At 37.7% G+C, this 20,198-nt stretch overlaps 1 protein-coding gene across 1 annotated transcript in view; it reads right to left on the bottom strand.

The window, feature by feature from the left end:
• Nucleotides 1–20,198, bottom strand: part of MCF2 (MCF.2 cell line derived transforming sequence) — a 132,328-nt gene that overhangs the window by 74,953 nt on the left and 37,177 nt on the right. Inside the window, 5 exon segments of the mRNA XM_066249968.1 lie at nucleotides 2,023–2,137; nucleotides 2,451–2,584; nucleotides 4,317–4,466; nucleotides 5,876–5,992; nucleotides 6,629–6,748. Coding sequence (XP_066106065.1) covers nucleotides 2,023–2,137; nucleotides 2,451–2,584; nucleotides 4,317–4,466; nucleotides 5,876–5,992; nucleotides 6,629–6,748 — 636 coding nt within the window.

The raw sequence follows: 20,198 nt of genomic DNA, 5'->3' as shown, positions 1-20,198 counted from the left end.
GAGCGTCGCCCCCTGGTGGATGTGCCGGGTGGATCCCAGTCAGGCGCATGTGGGAGTCTGTCTGACTGTCTATCCCCGTTTCCAGCTTCAGAAAAATACAAAAAAATATATATATAACAAGTTTGACAATATTGAAAATTTTCTGAAAGTTGGAAATTGCCAAATAAGTTTTTAAGTTAATTTCATAAAAATGCAGAGTCTATCTGCATGGAATTAAGAGATATAGATCATGTTAGTAAGATTACAATCCCAGATAAACAACAACAATACTACTTACAGGGAACAACTTACCAAAACAGAATATAATGGTGGGATAAAAAATTTAATATGGATGAAAGTTAACATATAAATAAAGAGATAATAGGTATGTTCAGGAAAAGTGTTATTTTTGCATGTATTCAGTTGAGAAGGAGGGAGAGACACAAATACCTGGAAATACCAAGAGTAATTTGACCTATTCCTACTTTGAGAACAATTCCATGGAAAGCATGGCATTACAAAATCTGTTTGAATCCCAGGAGGGAAAGGGCTGGTAGTAGTAACTGATCCCTGTGTCCGGAACGCAAAAACCATATTGAAGATACTGCCCTTCACCTAACAGCCAAGTCCTCTGATTTCATCTTCAGCTCACCCTGTGAGCAGCCTCTCAGCCCTCGTCACTGTCCTATAGTTAGCTTCTACTTTTCTTTGTAGTTATGTCCAAGTTTCTCATAGTCTCTTTCATATATGTTACCAGGGAATCAAAGGAAAGCTCACTTATTTTCTCTCCTCCATGTGGCCAACTTTTTCTACCCATGAATGGTTTACTTACTTGGTATTTCATTTGTTCTAATAGGATTAAGTTTAGGTCCAATTGAAACATATGATCTTCAATATGTTTGAAAAATAAACTTTTGCTCAGTCATTCTCTTGAATTATCAGAAAAAATTTCAGGCCCTGGCCACTTGGCTCAGTGGTAGAGCATTGGCCTGGCATGTAGAAGTCTTGGGTTCTATTCCTAGTCAGAGCTCAGAGGAGAAACGACCATCTGCTTCTCCAACCCTTCCTCCCTTCTCTCTCTCTTACTCTCTCTTCTCCTTCTGCAGGCAAGGCTCCGATAGTTCAAGAAAAGTTGGCCCTGGGCACTGAGAATGGCTCCATGGCCTCGCATCAGGCACTAAAATAGCTCAGTTGCCAAGCAACAGAGCAGTGGCCCCAGATGGGCAGAGCATTGCCTGGTAGGTGGCTTGCCAGGTGGATCTCAGTCAAAGTGCATGTGGGAGTCTGTCTCTGCCTCCCTGCCTCTCAGTTAATAAAAAAAGAAAAAGAAAAAAAGGGAAGAAAAAAATTTCCAGCTAAACTAATAAAAAATTAATTTTTCCACACTTGACAAACATCCACAGTGTGCTTCTCCACTAAATTGTCAATGGAATTCAAGGCAATGCAACAGGTTCAGCATCTTTTCTTCCAAGCTCAGACTTTTCACTGGATATTCTGATGGGTAATGATAAGATTATTGGATTTAAAGGTATTCTCAATGACCCATTATTACTCCTCAAAATAGTCAGTTTGAGCTTTGAAGAAATGAAAGACAATAAAACTGTTGCACTGCCTTGAATTTCATTTGCAATTTCTTTTTTATAATTTAGAAATTAAATTAAATGGGGTGACATTAATCCATAAGAGCACATAGGTTTCAGGTAAAAATCTCTATAGCATTTGATGTGTTAATTGTGTTGTGTGTGCCCATCACCCAAAGTCAGATAATTTTCTGTCATCGTATATTTGTCCTTCTTTCCTCTCCTCCCCCAACTCCTTCCCCTGGTAACCATTGCACTTTTATCTGTGACAATGAGTCTCAGTTTTATACAGTTTTATATCCATTTGCAATTTCATTGGAGCAAGCAGATCCTGGATGTTCTTGTTTTTTCCCAACTCTCGATGGGTATAAATGGGTATCTTGTGAAACTGTATATCTAATGATCAAAAAATAAGAACCTCTGATATGATGAAAATAAATGCATAAAAAAATGTTTAACTGACCTCTTGAAAATCCTGCTCAAACTTCCATAGTTGCAGATATTGCTCCATTTTTAGTTGGTGTTTTTCCCAAAATCCATCAAAAGCAATTTCCATATCATGTACTTGTGTCAGCAATCTTTAAAAAAGAAAAGTCATAGAATTCCTTAAAAACAATGACTTATCTTATAGGTATGTAGGTAAACCTGATTTGGATATTAGGAAACATAGGCAACATCACAGCCCTTGACACTTGATCCCAGTACAGACCATCAGTGTCTTTAGAACACCTCTGTAAGCAATCTAGCTTTTGTGAGAAAACTCAGAAATCAAGTCCTCAGATTTCAAGAAGTATAAGAATACTTTAATACTTAACAGATTGCAGTAAAAATGTGTAATTCTCTTTCAAAAGTATAATATAAGAAACTCTAAATCCAAATGAAAGCACTCACTTATTAACAGTTTGCCAGTCACCACTTATTTGTTGATAATGTTCAAGTCTTGAACTGACAGCTTCTTCAGTGTCAGGCACCTCCAGATTTGTTAGCAGAATTTTTCCTTCTTTGGTTACAGCTGTAATATCATTCTGTACAAAGGCACAATAGGGTATCAAATAGCTACTAGTAACTTAAACTAAATGAGCTGAAGAGAAGGAAGCATATACCTACAGTATGCATAATAAAAAAGTAGTTCTAGAATGGCCTTTGCTTTCAAAACTGAAAAAAACAAGGAATACCTCACTACCACAGAACCTAAAAGCTGTGAAAATCTCTGTGAAGCTTCTGCCTATTGAGATGAATGTTGCAATCACTATTTCTATAAGAGCTTTACAGGCAGTAGTACCTCATGCACCAAATTGTAGCATCCTTCTCTTACTGGTAGAAAATTACAAGTTATTCTATTCTATTAGGCTAATATTTTTAATGTACTTAATTAAAGCAGTAGTAGCATAACAAAGACTACCATACTAGAAAGCAAAGCTACAAATAATATTTAATGCATGTTCAGATATAGTTAGATGCCTTCCTTACTAATCCTTAATTGTTACCTGCCACTGCCTGCCACAGTATTATGTTCATATTTGGATTAATTAGTTAATCATGAAGCATATGCTTCTATTCAGAAGGTGTTAACCTTGAACAGGGGATTCTTCGGGCATATAAGCGTGGTTTATGACTTCCTTCAGGAGATCCAAAAATTTGGGTGTACATGTATGTTTCTGGAAATAAATTCCATGACACCACCACCAATATGAATAAGGACATAAATATTAAGGGTTAGTGCCAACTATGTGCCAAAAACTGTTGTACATAAATCACATACTTTACTTCATTTCATCCTCATCTTGACAACGACCCAACTAGATATGCATATATCATCATTCTCATCATCATCATCACTACCACCGTTATCGTCAAGCTCATTACTTACATTAAAAAAAAGAAACTGAGAGAGGATAAGCAAATTGCCCAATAATACACAGCTTGTAAGAGACAGAGCTTTTTTTCCTTAAAGAGTTTTGTTGTTCGAGAATTCAAAATTTCATTTATTCTCCTCTTCTTAATTTAAAACTGTCTTGTCTACATAAAGTTTGTATCTGCCAGTGCCCCAGCAAGCCTCTTATCATATGAAGGACATTAGTTCTACAGAGAAGCCTAGTGCTTGTTCAGAAAATTCATAAACTTTTTGAGAAAAATGAATCTAAAGTACTCGATTATTGTCTGAATCATGACTCAGAAACCTTCATAACCCAACACTCCAGATAACTGGGTAGAAAAGCAAAATTAACTTGCTACTTATTTTACAAAACATAAAAACTAGAACTCTGTGGAAAAGAAAGCCTGTAATCAATTGATTAGTTTTTCACTTGGTCCAAATGCTGGCACATGGCAGAGTTGGAACAAGAAACCAGGCCTCCTGACTCCTCATCAAGTTCTCCATTTTACATAGTAACTGTGGTAGATGTTAAAATAGAATACCTGTGTACCTCTTGGTAATCTAACTTTCCAAATGAGACTATCTTTCCAAGGAGAAAGAATGACTGTGGATTTCTTATTCTGGAGCATTTATAAACTATTCTATTTACAAATAAACAACTTCTCTAGAGAATGTACCATTTACAAAAAGGACATTTTGACTCAACCTATTTAGGACATTCTCTTCTTGGAAAGTATTCTAATTTTTTATTAGTGTGCTTTATAATATATAAACATATCTTTTGCCTCCTTATCCAACAATTAGTGTGAAATGGACACAATGAATACCTCTCTAGAAAAAGACCATGGACAGCATTTGTTTGTCCCCTCTATTAGACATACCTTCAGCAGATGGTACCTTTCAGCATGAATTGCAAGAATTTCTTCTATTGCGGGAATATTATGTGGTAGTTCTGTCTCAGCCAGTTCAGTTCCAAAGGACTGTAACATTTGAGCCATTTCTTTCACTGTGAGGGCAAATTTTTCTATAGCCTGCAAAGAGCCAGTGATTCTTTTAATTCTGTGAAAACTCAGCCAGTGTATCAAAACCTAGATCAGTAACTGTATTTACTCTTATTTAAGTATTACAGCAAACATGTATACTATGAACTCTTCTCTGCTAAGGAAAATTAGCTTTTCCCATTGCAATCAACTTTAAGTTTGCATCTAAGCCTCTAAGAAACTACTCAGGTGAAGAGTTTTCTTGAATATCTTTTAACTAAATTTCTGTACTTATTTGTTCAACACCAGTGAAAACTATTTCTTAAAGATGCCATGTATTGAGTAATTTATTTTATGACATTTAAAAACATAGTGTTTTCCTTATTCTAGTAAACTCTGAAATTGTAAAATTGCTTTATAATAACTTCATTTCTGAAGAGAGATGAGAACATCAAAGCCACTTTATATTTATTATAGTTTATGAGCAAATGTTAGCATTTCAAGCAAGTTGAAGGAATGAGGTGATGAAAGAACATTTAGTCACAACAATTCATTCCAGGTTCCTAAAATGTCAAATAAGATTGTGTTGTTTATTTTGTTTCTGAAATCAATTACTCAAAGAAAGAAGAACATATAGAGACCATATAAATTCTGTGTGCCACATAGCTCAAGGTTCCTCCTGATCTTTTATTTATAGCTCAACAGTACTTAACACATTTTCGTATGAATGAATAGAACTATTAAATGAAAAATAAGCATGAGAAAAATAGAACCCTGGTTTAATTAAACATCATTTAATTACCTCTTTCAAAAGGGTTCTTCCATCTTTGGGATTTGGAGTAGATATTTTTATACCACAAACACCCCTGTGAGGCACAGCGCCCTTGTCTATTATAAATTTATAGAACAGAAGGACTCTTTGCTATAAATCTCATTGCCTCAGGATCACCAGCACCAATGTAAGACTAACCATACGACTTGCATTTTTGAGGGCCTGCCATGTGCTAGGCACCATGCCAAACATTTTATATTTGTTATCTCAATTAGTCTCCCCAATATCCTTATGAGTTAAAGTATTATTATTCCCATTTTAAAACTGGGAAAAATGAGACTCAGAGAGGTTATACAACTTGTGTAAGTTTACACAGTTAAAATTCATCAGTGCCAGGACTTGAATCCCAATGCTTTGTTCCTTCAAGTTACTATATGGCCACAGGAGGGTTGGAGAGAGGACGATCTCCTTATTCCCTAGGCCTTTCCTTCAGTTGCCATCCTCAGTAAGTCTTAATTGTTTCTACAATAGATATTTCCTATGGAATAAAATCAAGATGTTTAATCATAAATATATTTTAAACTAGAGTCCAGAAATCTGTTTTTCCCAAAGTGGAAGAGAATTCTAGCACTAGTTTTAAAAGCTAACATGAACTATAGGCTCTGCAGTAAGGACAAAAGAAACATACATTTCGGAAGATGACCCATTCACTGTGACAGTACTGCAAGGTGCCACCTAACTCAGGGGTTAACTGTTTGTCATCAATGTATTTCAGCAAATCACTGAGTGAGCTCAGCATAACAACCTATATAAATAAGCAAGAAAGGTACTGTTAACTTCCCTTAATGGAATCACTACATTCAACTGTACAATAAACTTTAGCATTCATTTAGCAAAAATGTATGTTTTATAAATAGTTCTAACAATTTTCTCCTGTACACTCCCCACATGTATGTACTACTTTCTTCAGGTAATAACAGTTTTTAGCTACAAAACATTTCTTTGTAAAGCAAAATTAATCTCCATAGAAACACAAACACCTGATTCTCCTTGATCTAAAATTTTGTACCTTTAATGGTCAACCTTCTGAAAGAATATTATGCTTACCACAAAGTAAAAGGTTTTTATGTATTCAATTATAATTTATAAGGAGAGACTTATCTTTGCAAATGTATCAGAATTTATGAACGCTCTATTCCTAGCCTTAAAAACATATAAAAATATATATATTAAAAAACACAAACATGATACTCTGAACTAGTTCAGCATATAAGTTCATGAGATTTCAGACACATAGGACATGTACTCATTATTTTCTAAAATGAAATGTCCTGATGTTATACACACAAGCATACATATATAGCTCATATAAAATACCAACAATATGTAAAATTTTCATGAGTCTTAAAGGGACAAAATATTTAAAAATATATACTCTTACCGGTAGTTTGATAATGAAATCTTCTTGACTAAATCGAAATCCAATGTCTGTGAATGTTCGTTGAAGAAAACTGGTTGGACGTAGAACCAATACCAAGTGTAAGTTCCCAGGGAAGGAAGCCTGTATAAAGAAAGAATACAAGAAAAAAGAAAATAATGTCAAAACATGCACTCAAATGAGCATGTATCAGAAAATTGTAATGAAAGAAAACAAATTTAAAAGTCATAAAAGCCACTAAAAAGACAAACTTTAAAAATGGATATTGATGAAACCTAAAGACATGAAAATAGAAATAAATCTAATGTAAGGTGTAAGGTTAAATATTTGCAATGCTCATTGCATGGAATATTCTTACATTAAAGTAAGTTCCAAGTTGCAAATAATTAAACTCTTAAGCTTCATTTTAAAGTTAGTGATTTGTATTCAAGTTGCATTTATTCCTAGGGTAGCCTTAAAAGCCAAAGGGAGTTGAAATGCTTGTCACAAACAATAGAAGAAAAGTATATTATGAACAACTTTTTCATCCAAGTAACATTCACTGAATATCTTCTATTCATCCACTCCATGTACTTAAGTGAATAATAATCAGGCACTGTTAGCATTCAGTGTACACAAATTAATAAAATATAGTCTCTACCATTCTTGCAAGAAAATGACAGTTTATAGTGGAACCATTATTAATCAGTAGCTCTAGAGCATGATAAATTAATAAGTGAAACAAGGGAATTAGAATAATATACAATAGGAAACCGTAGCACTGAACATTTCAGACCTAGGGACGTCAAGAAAGGTTTCAAAACATAAGGAGGAATTGCTTAGAATAACAGAATGTTGCTCTGGTGCAACAATGTTCCCCACCTTCTAGGATACTGGCACATATTAGGTGGTCAAGAAATAATTGCTAAAGAATGCAAAAGATAAGAAGGGAGCTATGCAAGATTGGTGAGGGATGGATTAGTATAGATGGATATTAATAATAAATTACCACATATCAAATGAATACTTTCTGCCAAGTATTCTGCCAACATTATCATAGCTCCTCTTCATAATAATCTTTTGAAGTAATTAGGTGAACCACTTTTACAAATAAAGAAAGTGAGGCTCAGAAAGTTTAACTTGACCCAGCTGGTGAAGGATGAAGCCTTAATTTATACTTGAGTCTGTGCATTTAATCACTAAATGACCCCACTTATTCAAGAGGTTTCAATCAGGAAAGCTAGAGGAAAATGATGCTGGGAGTGTAGCAATGGGAGATAATGCTAACAAGATGGGCAGGAGCCAGTTCAGGAAAGACTGGGTTTTCTCCCTAGGGGCAACAGGAGACTCTAAGAGGTTTTAAGAAGTAGAGCAACATGATCAGTTTGCATTTTAGGAGGATCACTTTGGTATTGGGTTTGGATAAGAGTGAAAGCAGACAGGATTTCTGAGCTAGGAGGCTAGCACTGTAATACAAGCTAGGAATGAGGAATTCCTGAACTGGAGCAGTAGTAGCAGGGATGGGAGATACATTCTACAAGACATGATGATTGAATGTGTCTTATAAGAAAGAAATAAAGAAAACCAGGAAGTCCAACTCCAGATTTCTGGCTCGAGTAGTAGGTGAACGGTACAACCCTCACTGATTGGGTAACACAGAGTAGTGAGTTTTAAGAAGAGGAATAAGATACTGATTCCCATTCCTGGACATGGTCGGTTGGAAGGGTAAGCAGGACATCCAAATAATGTCCATCAGCAAATATATGTACAAGGAAGAAGGAAAAGAAATCCAGACTGGGAAAGTTGGGAGTCAGCCTCAAAACAGTAGATTAAAGCAAAATAATGCAAAATATGTCAAAAATGTTTAAAATACAATAATATGTTGAAATATTAATAATTAAACAAAACTGTAAGATAAAAATTCTTAAGATATTGTGGGGCAGAGGTAATGGGAACTCTGTATTTTCTGCTCAGTTTTCTATGAACAAAAATCTGCTCTAAAAAATAGAGTCTATTTAAAACTATATAATTTTCACTAAGGTATAAGACCTAAACTCTTGAGGAAATGACATTTAAAATTGGGATTTTAAAAATTTAACTTGAAATGATAATAAAACATAAACAATTAAGTGACAATGAGAACTAGAAACAAAGAGAATTGAGTGTCATACAAATAGGTAAAAAAGCACAAAATTAAATCAGTCAGTTAAACAATAGTAATAAATAGACACAGATTGGGATGACTGTCCAACTCATGTGGCCGTGTCTGTGTTACTCTCTGCCTTGATGAGAAACTTCTTCCCCTCTGCTATACTTTGAATGTTTCTATTCCCCCAAAATTCATATGTTGAAACAACCCCTAATATGATGACATTTGGAGGGGGGGGCCTTTGGAAGGTGATTAAGGCATGAGGTTGAAACCATATGGGATAAGTGCCTTATAAAAGGGATCCCAAAGAGATCTATCACCCCTTCTGCCATGTGAGGACACACAGAAAAGATGACCTTCTATGAACCAGGAATTGGGCTGTCACCAGACATTGAATCTGCCAGAACTTTGATGTTGTACTTCCAACCTCTAATATTATGAGAAATAAATTTGTTTATAAGCCACCCAGTCTATGGTATTCTGTTATAGCACCTCAAATGAGTTTTAAAGGCCTCTTACTATTCACAATATTGGTTCCTAACAAAAACTGTTATCTCTACATGACCTGCTTTCCAACACACAATGATTACTAGTAGGATGAAGAAAACAATGTAAGCAGGACCAAAGTCCTGCCCTAGGATTTTTCAAATCAGTGCTAAAGGGAGGAAACTTTGAAGGTGCAGTTCCAGAGCTACAGGTAGTCATGACCCCTGCTGCTGGAGAAAGCTTATTTCAAAGTTCAAAGCCAACTACAGGTATAACAGAGAAACAGTAGAGAGAAAAAATCCCAAAGATAATGTACTTTTTATTCTCTATTATGTATATAATTTTATGCTAAGTACGGTACACACTTTCCACAGTTATTGTAAGCATTAAAAGAAATAGTGAATATGAAAGGACATATTTTGTAAATTCTAAAAAAAAATCAGTAAAAAAATTTTCTTTGGATTCTTACATAAGCAGGTTTAGATAGAGAACTACTGTAATATGGATAAAGTCTTACTTATGGAGAATCTCTGACAGAGATCTGTGAGAACTCTGATCCTATTTTTAGAGTGAGAACACTGAATCTATTGATAGCCCATTCACTTTTGGAGTTAAACCACCTTTTTTTGTCCTTCACATGGGTAAATTACTAGTGTTATTATTATATTTACCTGCTTTGATATAGATTATTTTTTCACTTTTCTGGACTTGAAAGCATACTACTTTTGCCAACACTTAAAGCAAAATTACTTTTATTATTTCATGGATTCTCATTGTCACTTTCTCTCTGACGTTCCTTAATGTCATATTCTCTGGTACTGAGTAAGAAATCTCCGGATGCAAAACCCTAGGGATAAGCAACTTAAAGCTTGGAATACTCATCTTCCTCCAAAATTGGGGTGGAGGATACTATGGGAACAGAGAAGGCCATTCCTAGGAGAACAAGGCTGTCAGGCCCATGGACAGAAGGGAACGAAGTATAATAGCTACTCCCAAATTTAAAACCCTTTGGAGGAACAGATTAATTGTAGGCAATAGTTATAAAACTAAGAAATAATTGGATGACACTCAATTCATTTAATTTGTCAGAGATTTGTGCTTTTGCTTTTTTAGAAAATTAAATCACACTATTCAAACCAAATATACTGTTCCTGTACCTTATGCTCATTAAATTCCATGTATATATCAAATATACTTGATTTTTCAATTCCAGGCCCATTCACTTATCTGAAACTTAAATAGGTGTTTGTCGTGCTGTCTAATTATAGCAAATCCACCCTCAAATGAATAACTACTTTTCATAGCTTCTTCCTTTCTAGCAATAAAATACAAACATATATTTTTATATATTCAGGACCTCTCAAAGACGTATGTTATGGTAGGGAAAGGAGATTGGCTTGCTGGCCATGAGTGGGAATGAAACTTTTTATTGAATTCTTGTTGCAAAAATTATGCTTATCATGAGCATTATTATGACATGGTGCTAAGTACTTTATATGGATTTAGGTTCTATTTTGTCCACATTTCACAACTGAAAAAAGTAAGTGTGGTAAGTAGAATAATGATTCTCCAAAGATGTCCACAGCCTAATCCCTGGAACTTTTGAATATATAACATTACAAGGCTAAAGGGACTTTATAAATGTGATGTTAAGGATCTTGAGATGGAAAGATGCCCCTGGATTATCAAATAAGGAACAACATAATCACAAAGATCCTTATTAGACAAAGAGAAAGGTAGGAGAGTCAGAAAAGGAGATGTGATAACAGAAGCAGAAGTCAGAATGATGCAAGGCCATAGGCGAAGGAATTTGGTTGGCCTCTAGAAGCTGGAAAGTCAAGAAAACCGATTCTCCTCTAGAGCCTCCAGAAGGAACAAAGCTCTACTGACACCTTTGTTTTAGCCCAGTAAGATACATTTTGGTCTTCTGATGTCCAAAACATTAACAGCAAGTCTTAACTGAAAAAATAAAATAAAAGAGCATATATTTTTACTTTTCAGCTTTTCTTCCTCTGAAGAAAATTCTAATAAATATTAAAGAGATCAACAGGTGGAATCTGGGGCAGCATAGTAAAGATGGTACAAGGATCATTTTCAAGGCCAAGAATCTTAACATGAAACCTAAAGCAAAGGTAACTAACTTGAATGCCTACTACGTGTTCAGAAAATAATGTAAATGCATAAAGTAGGCAGCATTTACTTATAACACAACCTGAATGAGGTGAAAAATGGCAACTCACACTCTTCCCATATGATGAGGAGAAACAGGAAATGTGGCAAACTGGAAAGTATTGTGGAACTATTAAGTTCTAGATAGATGTCATGTGGGAAGGTGGGCCCAGCTTTGCCAAATCTTTTGATTTCTTAAAAGAAGTAAAAAATCCAGATTTCTCTGTGAAACTTCAAGATATTTAAAGATGTGAAACAAACTGAAAGTTTGTTAAAACACATTAACAGCCTGACCTGGTGGTGGCTCAGTGGATAGAGCATTGGACAGGGATGCAGAAGGACCCAGGTTCAAGACCCCAAAGTCGCCAGCTTGAGCGCGGGCTCATCTGGTTTGAGCAAAAGCTCACCAGCTTGGACCCAAGGTCGCTGACTAGAGCAAGGGGTCACTCAGTCCGCTGAAGGCCCGTGGTCAAGATACATATGAGAAAGCAATCAATGAACAACTAAGGTGTCATAATGCACAATGAAAAACTAATGACTGATGCTTCTCATCTGTCCATTCCTGTCTGTCTTTCCCTGTCTATCCCTCTCTCTGACTCTCTCTGTCTCTGAAAAAAAAATTAAAAAACACATTAACAAACACAAAATAGTGAATGGTCAAAATAGATATTTATATAAATAAAATATTCAGTAAAATTCACTCTTAAATTTAGCATTCAGATGAACAATCAAAATTATATCACATATCATAAACAGTATCAGATACATGCACATATCTCACAGCAAATATATTTCAAGACCACTGAGCTTTCTCATTCAAGATTGGAAAAACTACATTCCTAAATTCTTGGGTATGCTTCTTTAAGACTCTCTACTTTATGGTTATATAAACATGAAAAGGCACAATTTCTATTTTCTCCAAAGTCAAACCCTAGATTTTAAAACTATAAATCGTTTTTGAGAACTCATCAAAAAAAACAAAGACAGCCTGACCAGGCGGTAGCGCAATGGATGGAGAGTCGGACTGAGATGCGGAGGGACCCAGGTTCGAGACCCCGAGGTTGCCAGCTTGAGTGCAGGCTCATTTGGCTTGAGCAGAAAGCTCACCAGCTTGGACCCAAGGTTGCTGGCTCGAGCTGGGGGTTGCTTGGTCTGCTGGGGGCCCGTGGTCAGGGCACATGTGAGAAAGCAATCAGTAAACAGCTGGGGTGTCACAACAAAGGACTGATGATTGATGCTTCTTGTCTCTCTACGTTCCTGTCTGTCCCTATCTATCCCTCTCTCTGACTATCTCTCTGTCCCTGTAAAAGAGAGAGAGAGAAAAAGAGAGAGAGAGAGAGAGAGAGAGAGAGAGAGAGAGAGAGATGGGAAACAATCAGCTTTCTTTTATTTCACCTTTTTGGGGGGGATTTTAAAGAGCATTTTATGAAATTGACTCCACAGGCAAGAGAAGTGAAGGCAAAAATTAATGAATGGGACTACATCAGACTAAGAAGTTTTTGCTCAGCAAAAGAAACTGATAACAAAATAAACAGAAAGCCAACTAAATGGGAAATTATATTTTCAAACAACAGCTCAGATAAGGGCCTAATATCCAAAATATACAAAGAACTCATAAAACTCAACAACAAACAAACAATCCAATAAAAAAATGGGAAGAGGATATGAACAGACACTTCTCCCAGGAAGAAATACAAATGGCCAACAGATATATGAAAAGATACTCATCTTCTTTAGCTATTAGAGAAATGCAAATCAAAACTGCAATGAGATACCACCTCACACCTGTTCGATTAGCTATTATTAGCAAGAGAGGTAATAGCAAATGTTGGAGAGTCTGTGGAGAAAAAGGAACCCTCATCCACTGTTGGTGGGAATGTAAATTAGTACAACCATTATGGAAGAAAGTATGGTGGCTCCTCAAAAACCTGAAAATAGAACTACCTTATGACCCAGCAATCCCTCTACTGGGTATATACCCCAAAACCTCAGAAACATTGATACGTAAAGACACATGCACCCCCATGTTTATTGCAGCATTGTTCACAGTGGCCAGGACATGGAAACAACCAAAAGGCCGTCAATAGATGACTGGATAAAGAAGATGTGGCACATATACACTATGGAATACTACTCAGCCATAAGAAATGATGACATCGGATCATTTACAGCAAAATGGTGGGATCTTGATAACATGATACGAAGCAAAATAAGTAAATCAGAAAAAACCAGGAACTGCATTATTCCATACGTAGGTGGGACATAAAAGTGAAACTAAGAGACATTGATAAGAGTGTGGTGGTTACGGGGGGGGAGGGGGGAAAGGGAGAGGGAAAGGGGGAGGGGGAGGGGGCACACAGAAAACTAGATAGAAGGTGACAGAGGACAATCTGACTTTGGGTGATGGGTATGCAACATAATTGAATGACAAGATAACCTGGACTTGTTATCTTTGAATATATGTATACTGATTTATTGATGTTGCCCCATTAAAAAAATAAAATTATATAAAAAAAGGTAGTATGTCCTGACCAGGCAATGATGCATTGAATAGACTCTATTCAACAGAGCATTGACCCAAGATGCTGAGGAGCCAGGTTTGAAACCCTGAGATCGCAGGCTTGAGCATGGGCTCTCCCTGCTTGAGCGCAGGCTCACAAGCTTGAGAGTGGGGTCTCTGTCTTGAGTGTGGGATCACAAACATGACTTCATGGTCACTGGCTTGAGTCAAAGATCAATGGCTTGAAAGCCCAAGGTTGCTGGCTTGTGCAAGGAGTCACTGGCTCAACTGCAGTCCTCTAGTCAAGGCACATATGAGAAAGCAATCAATGAACAACTAAGATGCCACAACAAAGAATTGATGCTTCTCATCTCTCTCTGTTTCTGTCTGTCTGTCTGTCTCTCTCTCTTTCCCTCTCCCCCCACCAAAGAAAAAAGATAGTAGAGGCCTGACCAGTGGTGGTACAGTGGATAAAATGTTGACCCTAAACACTGAAGTTGCAGGTTCGAAGTCCCAAGTTGCTGGCTCTAAGTACAGGCTCATCAGCGTGGGAGTCACTGGGTTTGAGAAAGGATAATCCACATGATTTCAAAGTTTGCCATCTTGAGCCCAGAGGCTGACATGAAAAAAAAAATCCCAATGTCTCTGGCTTGAGCAAGGGGACACTGGATTGCCCAGTCAATGCACTTTTAAGAAGCAATCAACATACAACTAAAGTGGAAGCAACTACAAGTTGATGCTTCTCACCTTTTCGCTCCCATCCTTCCTCCCTCCCTCCCTCTCCCTCTCTCTCTCTCTCTCTCTCTCTCTCTCTCTCTTTCTCTCTCTAAGACAAAAAAAAGTAGTATGAGAGAGGAAACAGTATTTTTATTGATTGATTTTAGAGAGAGAGGAAGGGGGTAGAGAGAAGGAGAAAACATCGATTTCTTGTTCCATTTATTTATGCATTTATTGGTTGACTCTTATATGGCCTTGATGGGAAATCAAACCTGCAACTTTAGTGAATCAGGATGATGTTCCAATCAAGAGAGCTACCTGGCCAGAGTTGAGACAGGGAAAAATATTGCTTTTAGCTTATTGCAGGCATTGTTTTCTAAAGTTTCAACACATGGTTGCTCAACCATGTGTTAAGCACAGTTGGAGAGACTGTGGCACTAGAGTAAAACCTGAATAAGCTGCCCATGTTCTCAAGGTTCAGAGCCATGTGTTCAATTACTATGCATGGTCCCATCCCAACCCTCTGCAACAATTCTTTCTGGTTCTTCAGGTTCATGGGCACAGAATTAGCTTTCTCTCACATTTCTTTCCTCATCGGGAACAGATTTACTCCTTTCTCCTTTCATGTTCCCTCAACTCGCCCACTTATATGGCCTTACAGCAGTAAGGACAGCAATAATAACACTAAAATGCATAAACTTGACATTACTTCACTACCGAAGTCTAGAAATTATCCTTATTTAATATGTTTTGTTCACTACATAGAAGAGTCAATTCATACACCTTATGCACAATTTTCAGTCATTCTAGTTATTTTTAATTGTCTAAAATGGCTTTTACAACATAAAAGTTTGGTCACTGTCCTATAAAGACAATTTATATTCTTATTGATTTTATTTTTGTTAGTATTTAGATAAAGAAATGCAATAATAATCAGAGAGAAGAAAGCCTCTTCAATAAATGGTGATGGGAAAATTGAAAAGCCAAATGCAAAGAAATGAAACTTGACTACAGTTTGTTCCCCCTGCACAAAAGTTAATTAAAAATAGATCAAAGACATAAATATAAGATTGAAAAGCTTCTGCGTAGCAAAAAAAACTGACAAAAAGAAAAATAGGTAACCAACTAAATGGGAGATGACATTTGCAAACAACAGTTTCAATAAGAGGTTAATATACAAAACATATAAAGAACTCACAAAACTCAGCAACAAACAAGCAAGCAATCCAATTAAAAAATGAGGAGAGGACCTGAACAAACATTTCTCTAAAGAAAAAATACAAATGGTCAACAGATATATGAAAAGATTATCATCTTCACTAGCTATTAGAGAAATGCAAATCAAAACTACAGTGAGACACCACCTCACACCTGTTAGATTGGCTATTATCAACAAGACAGGTAATAAAAGGTGTTGGAGAGGCTGTGGAGAAAAAGGAACCCTCATTCACTGCTGGTGGGAATGCAAATTAGTACAACCATTATAGAAGAAAGTATGGTGGTTCCTCAAAAAATTAAGAAAAGAACTACCATATGACCCAACAATCCCTCTACTGGGCATATACCCCCCAAACTCAAAAACATGGGTACAAAAAGACACATGCACCCCCATGTTCATTGCAGCATTGTTCACAGTGGCCAAGACATGGAAACAACCCAAAAGCCCTTCAATAGAAGATTGGATAAAGAAGATGTGGTACATATATACAATAGAATACTACTCAGCCATAAGAAATGATAACATAGTGCCACTTACAATAATATGGATAGACCTTGAGAACATTATACTGCATGAAATAAATAAGTCAGAAAAGTTAAGAACTGTATGATTTCACACATCGGTGGGATATAAAACTGAAACTCATGGACATAGATAAAAGTGAAAAGATTACCAGAGGGAGGGGGTGTGGAGGAGGTATATATAGGAGGGGATGGGGGAAAGGGTGTAAAGATGAACACAAATAAAGAGACAGAAAATGATTTGACTTTGAGTGATGGGTACATAACATAATCAACAGTTCAAATGTTATAGAAATGTTTATCTGAAATCTTTGTACTCTTATGAATTGATGTCACCTTGTTAAATTTAATTATCTAAATAAAAATTTAAAAAATAATCAGATGGAACCCTTGACTGAGATCCTATTACCTATGTATGAGACTTGTTACATATATTTACCCTATTTAGCCTTCATAACATTGCAGTAAAGTAGGTGTGGTAGCCTTTTTACATGTGAGAATCCTGAAACAGAGTGGTGTAATAACTTGCCCAGGATTTTAGCTAAGGAGCACTGGCACCCAGATCTACCTGAATCCTATCAGCAAACTCTTTCTAGGAAACATAACACTTTTTTCAGGAAACATACTTAAGGATGCATATACTGAATGCACACTCAGACTTGCTTTCTAGCACTTATGAATGACTTGACCTTGACATCTACAAAATGGGACAAATATCAATAGTCAAAAAAATTGTTAAAAACTACTTGATATCATGGAGTCCACTGAACAGAAACTATTATAATCAAATATTACAACAGAATATAATGTTAAGTTGTTGGCTTGTGATTGACCTTGGTAAGGGCCGATCTATATAGAGTGTGGTGGTTACCAAGGGTGGGGGGGGAGGGAGGACATGGGAGGGAGGGAGGGAGAGAGTTAGGGGGAGGGGGAGGGGCACAGAGAACTAGATAGAGGGTGACGGAGGACAATCTGACTTTGGGCGAGGGGTGTGCAACATAATTTGATGACAAAATAACCTAGACATGTTTTCTTTGAATATATGTACCCTGATTTATTAATGTCATCCCATTACCATTAATAAAAATTTATTAAAAAAAAAAAAGAATAGGCTGGGGAAAGTCTCATGATCTCAAACTATACAGAAGTTTCCAAGGCCATGACCTACTTACTTCCACACTCTTCTCTACCCCACACCACCCTTAAAGAGTACAGAAAAGGGCCCCATCCAGTTAGCTCAGTCAGTCAAGAGCATCATCCTGAAAAGACAAGGTAGTGGGTTCGATCCCCTATCAGGGCACTCACAGAAAGCAACCAATGAGTGCCTGACTGAGTGCAACAACAAGTGAATGATTCCTTCCCCCTTCTTTGTCTGTCTGTACATAAATAAACAAAAAACCAAACAAATAAATAAGCAAGCAAGCCCTTGCCAGATGGTTTGGCTGATTGGAGCATCACCCTGGAGCACAGAAGTTGCTGGTTCGATTCCCCAATCAGAGGACATACATGAGCAGTTCGATGTTCCTGGCTCTCTCTCCCTGCCTCTCTATCTCAAAAAAGAAAGAGTACAGAAAGTATGCCTTACTCTATAGATCATCGAACAACTTGCCAAGTGACCTCAGGAGCAGCACAGTCCTGAGAAATGCTCCTTCCTTGTGTGTTGCCCTTCTTGTCACATATCTGTTTTCTTCTCTTCCCTCTCATTTGGCCACAGTTCTTGCAATTTCCACTAAGTAATCAGTTTAGTCCTCTCTTTGGACTTTAACTCCATGGTACTGTCCCATAGGGACCTATCATAACCTCCAGAATCAGGCCAATTCCACAGATACTCCAAGGTTAAACCACTGTGTCATAAGCAGAGTTTCAGGTTTTTTATTCTGGCCAAGTCCTATTCATTTAAGCAGAAAAAAGTTGTCTTCCACTATAGTTCTGGGTTTTGGACTTTCTAATCAATTTCACTTCAAGATATATATTCCTATGGGCCTCTTAATGTAATTCATTTAAGAGAAAAATGAAGTAAAGAAACAAAGAAAGGTAACAGAGATATATGCTTATGAGTAAGGTACAAATAAATGTAATCTCCCTTATGAGGCCTTTCCCATGAGCTAGAACTTCTTCCATATTAGTTATTTATGAACGTGTCATACCTTTTTGACTAAATTGATAACTGTTTTATGTTCAGTAGCTATTCCACTTTTACCTCTGGAATCTATATTGTATGTAGACCAGTTCTAACTATGTCTCTTCAATGAGTACTTGTGTGTTGTATTTGTGCATATTTTAATTTATGTGTATGTACACAACATTAAGTTTAACAGTGAGGAAACATCTATATATAAAGGAACTAGAGATTTTCTGAAAACTTAAGACAGTTAACATTTTATAACAAAAGTACTAATATCAATTGTACCCAATATTGTACAACACTCACACAGGCATTTCTTGTGCACCATAAATTGTCTATTAAAAGTCTGACGTTGGATGACGTCAGAGTAATGGCGGGGTAGGAAGCGATACCGATACATCTCCCCCAAAACTCAACAAGATCTTCAACCAGAAACAGAAAAACCTATACTTGGAGCTTCCAGATTCTTCGCAATACACCCAAAGGTATGATTGAGTGAAAATTTGGCTAAATATGTAACCAAACCCCGAAGGAAATAGGGAGTAAGAAATGCTCCGCCTTCCTCACTAACCTAAACAGGGCGGCTTTCTCTGGTAACTGTGAATATAGAAACTGAGGTGGGCAAAGGGGGTGAATAGATCCAGGCCGCCGCGGCACAAACGGCCGAACCAGGCTGTGGCACGGAGATCCAAGCCAAGGAAAATCTGATCCTGTGGCAACCCGGGCAATACAAGCTAACACTCGTGCCAAACCCAAACAAAGAAAGACAAGCGGAGCGGCCATTTTACCCGGTCTCCTGGTCGGTGCGCAGTTAGGGGGCGAGAATTTCTTCCTAGGCCCCGACAGTGGGTGCCCGTGTTGCCCCACGAAGAGGCAGGGTCAGAGGCCTTTCTGTGGGCCGCGGGCAGAGTCTCTGGGCAGCCCCAGCGCCCTGGGAAAGCCACGCACGGGAGGGAGTAAGAAATAATTCCAACGGTGGAGATTTTCCGTGCTGGAGGGTATTTCACTCAGAGGGAAACGCGGCTGGCCTCATATCCTGGTTTGCGCGCGCAGATAAGGAGTGAGCAATTCCTCCGAGTGCCTCGGCAGGGCACGCCCGTGTTATCGCACAGAGGGGCAGAGTCAGGGGCCTTTGTGTGGGCCAAAGCGGAATCTCGAGCCGCCCCAGCGCCTTGCAAAAGCCGCGCACAGGGACGGAGCGAGACTCAATTCCAACGCTGCAACTTTTCCCTGCGGTTGGGGGTTTCACTCAGAGCGTGAGACTGCTGGCCGGATATCCTGGTCGCAGACAGTGAGTGAGAGTTTCCTCCAAGCGCCCCAGAAGAGGGCGCCCGCTTGTGTTACTGGACAGAGTGGCAGAGCCAGAAGTCTTTGAGTGGGCGGAAAGCCCGCCTGATTATGCTAGCAGCTCTGACTGACTGAGCCTTACCCAGAGCCCTGTGCTGAGTGGAAATAGAGTGGGGAGTTGCCAGCTCTTTGAGCCTCTTACTATCCAGGCAGAGGCAGCAGCAACCCCATAGCTGGATTATCAGGCTACTAATTGAGGAAGGAAAAACTAGGAGAAAGGCTCCAGGAACACGGACTCTCTCACTGTCGGAGCCTATAAATGCTAATGAGCTTCAACTGCCAACGAGACTAAAGCACAATACATGACATTGCCATAGAGACTTATCAACTGCAAACCTCTACCTGAGCGTGCCAAAGGGGC

Source organism: Saccopteryx bilineata, chromosome X, assembly GCF_036850765.1.
Source record: "Saccopteryx bilineata isolate mSacBil1 chromosome X, mSacBil1_pri_phased_curated, whole genome shotgun sequence".
NCBI lineage: Eukaryota > Metazoa > Chordata > Mammalia > Chiroptera > Emballonuridae > Saccopteryx > Saccopteryx bilineata.
This window is presented reverse-complemented; position numbering and strand designations above follow the sequence as displayed.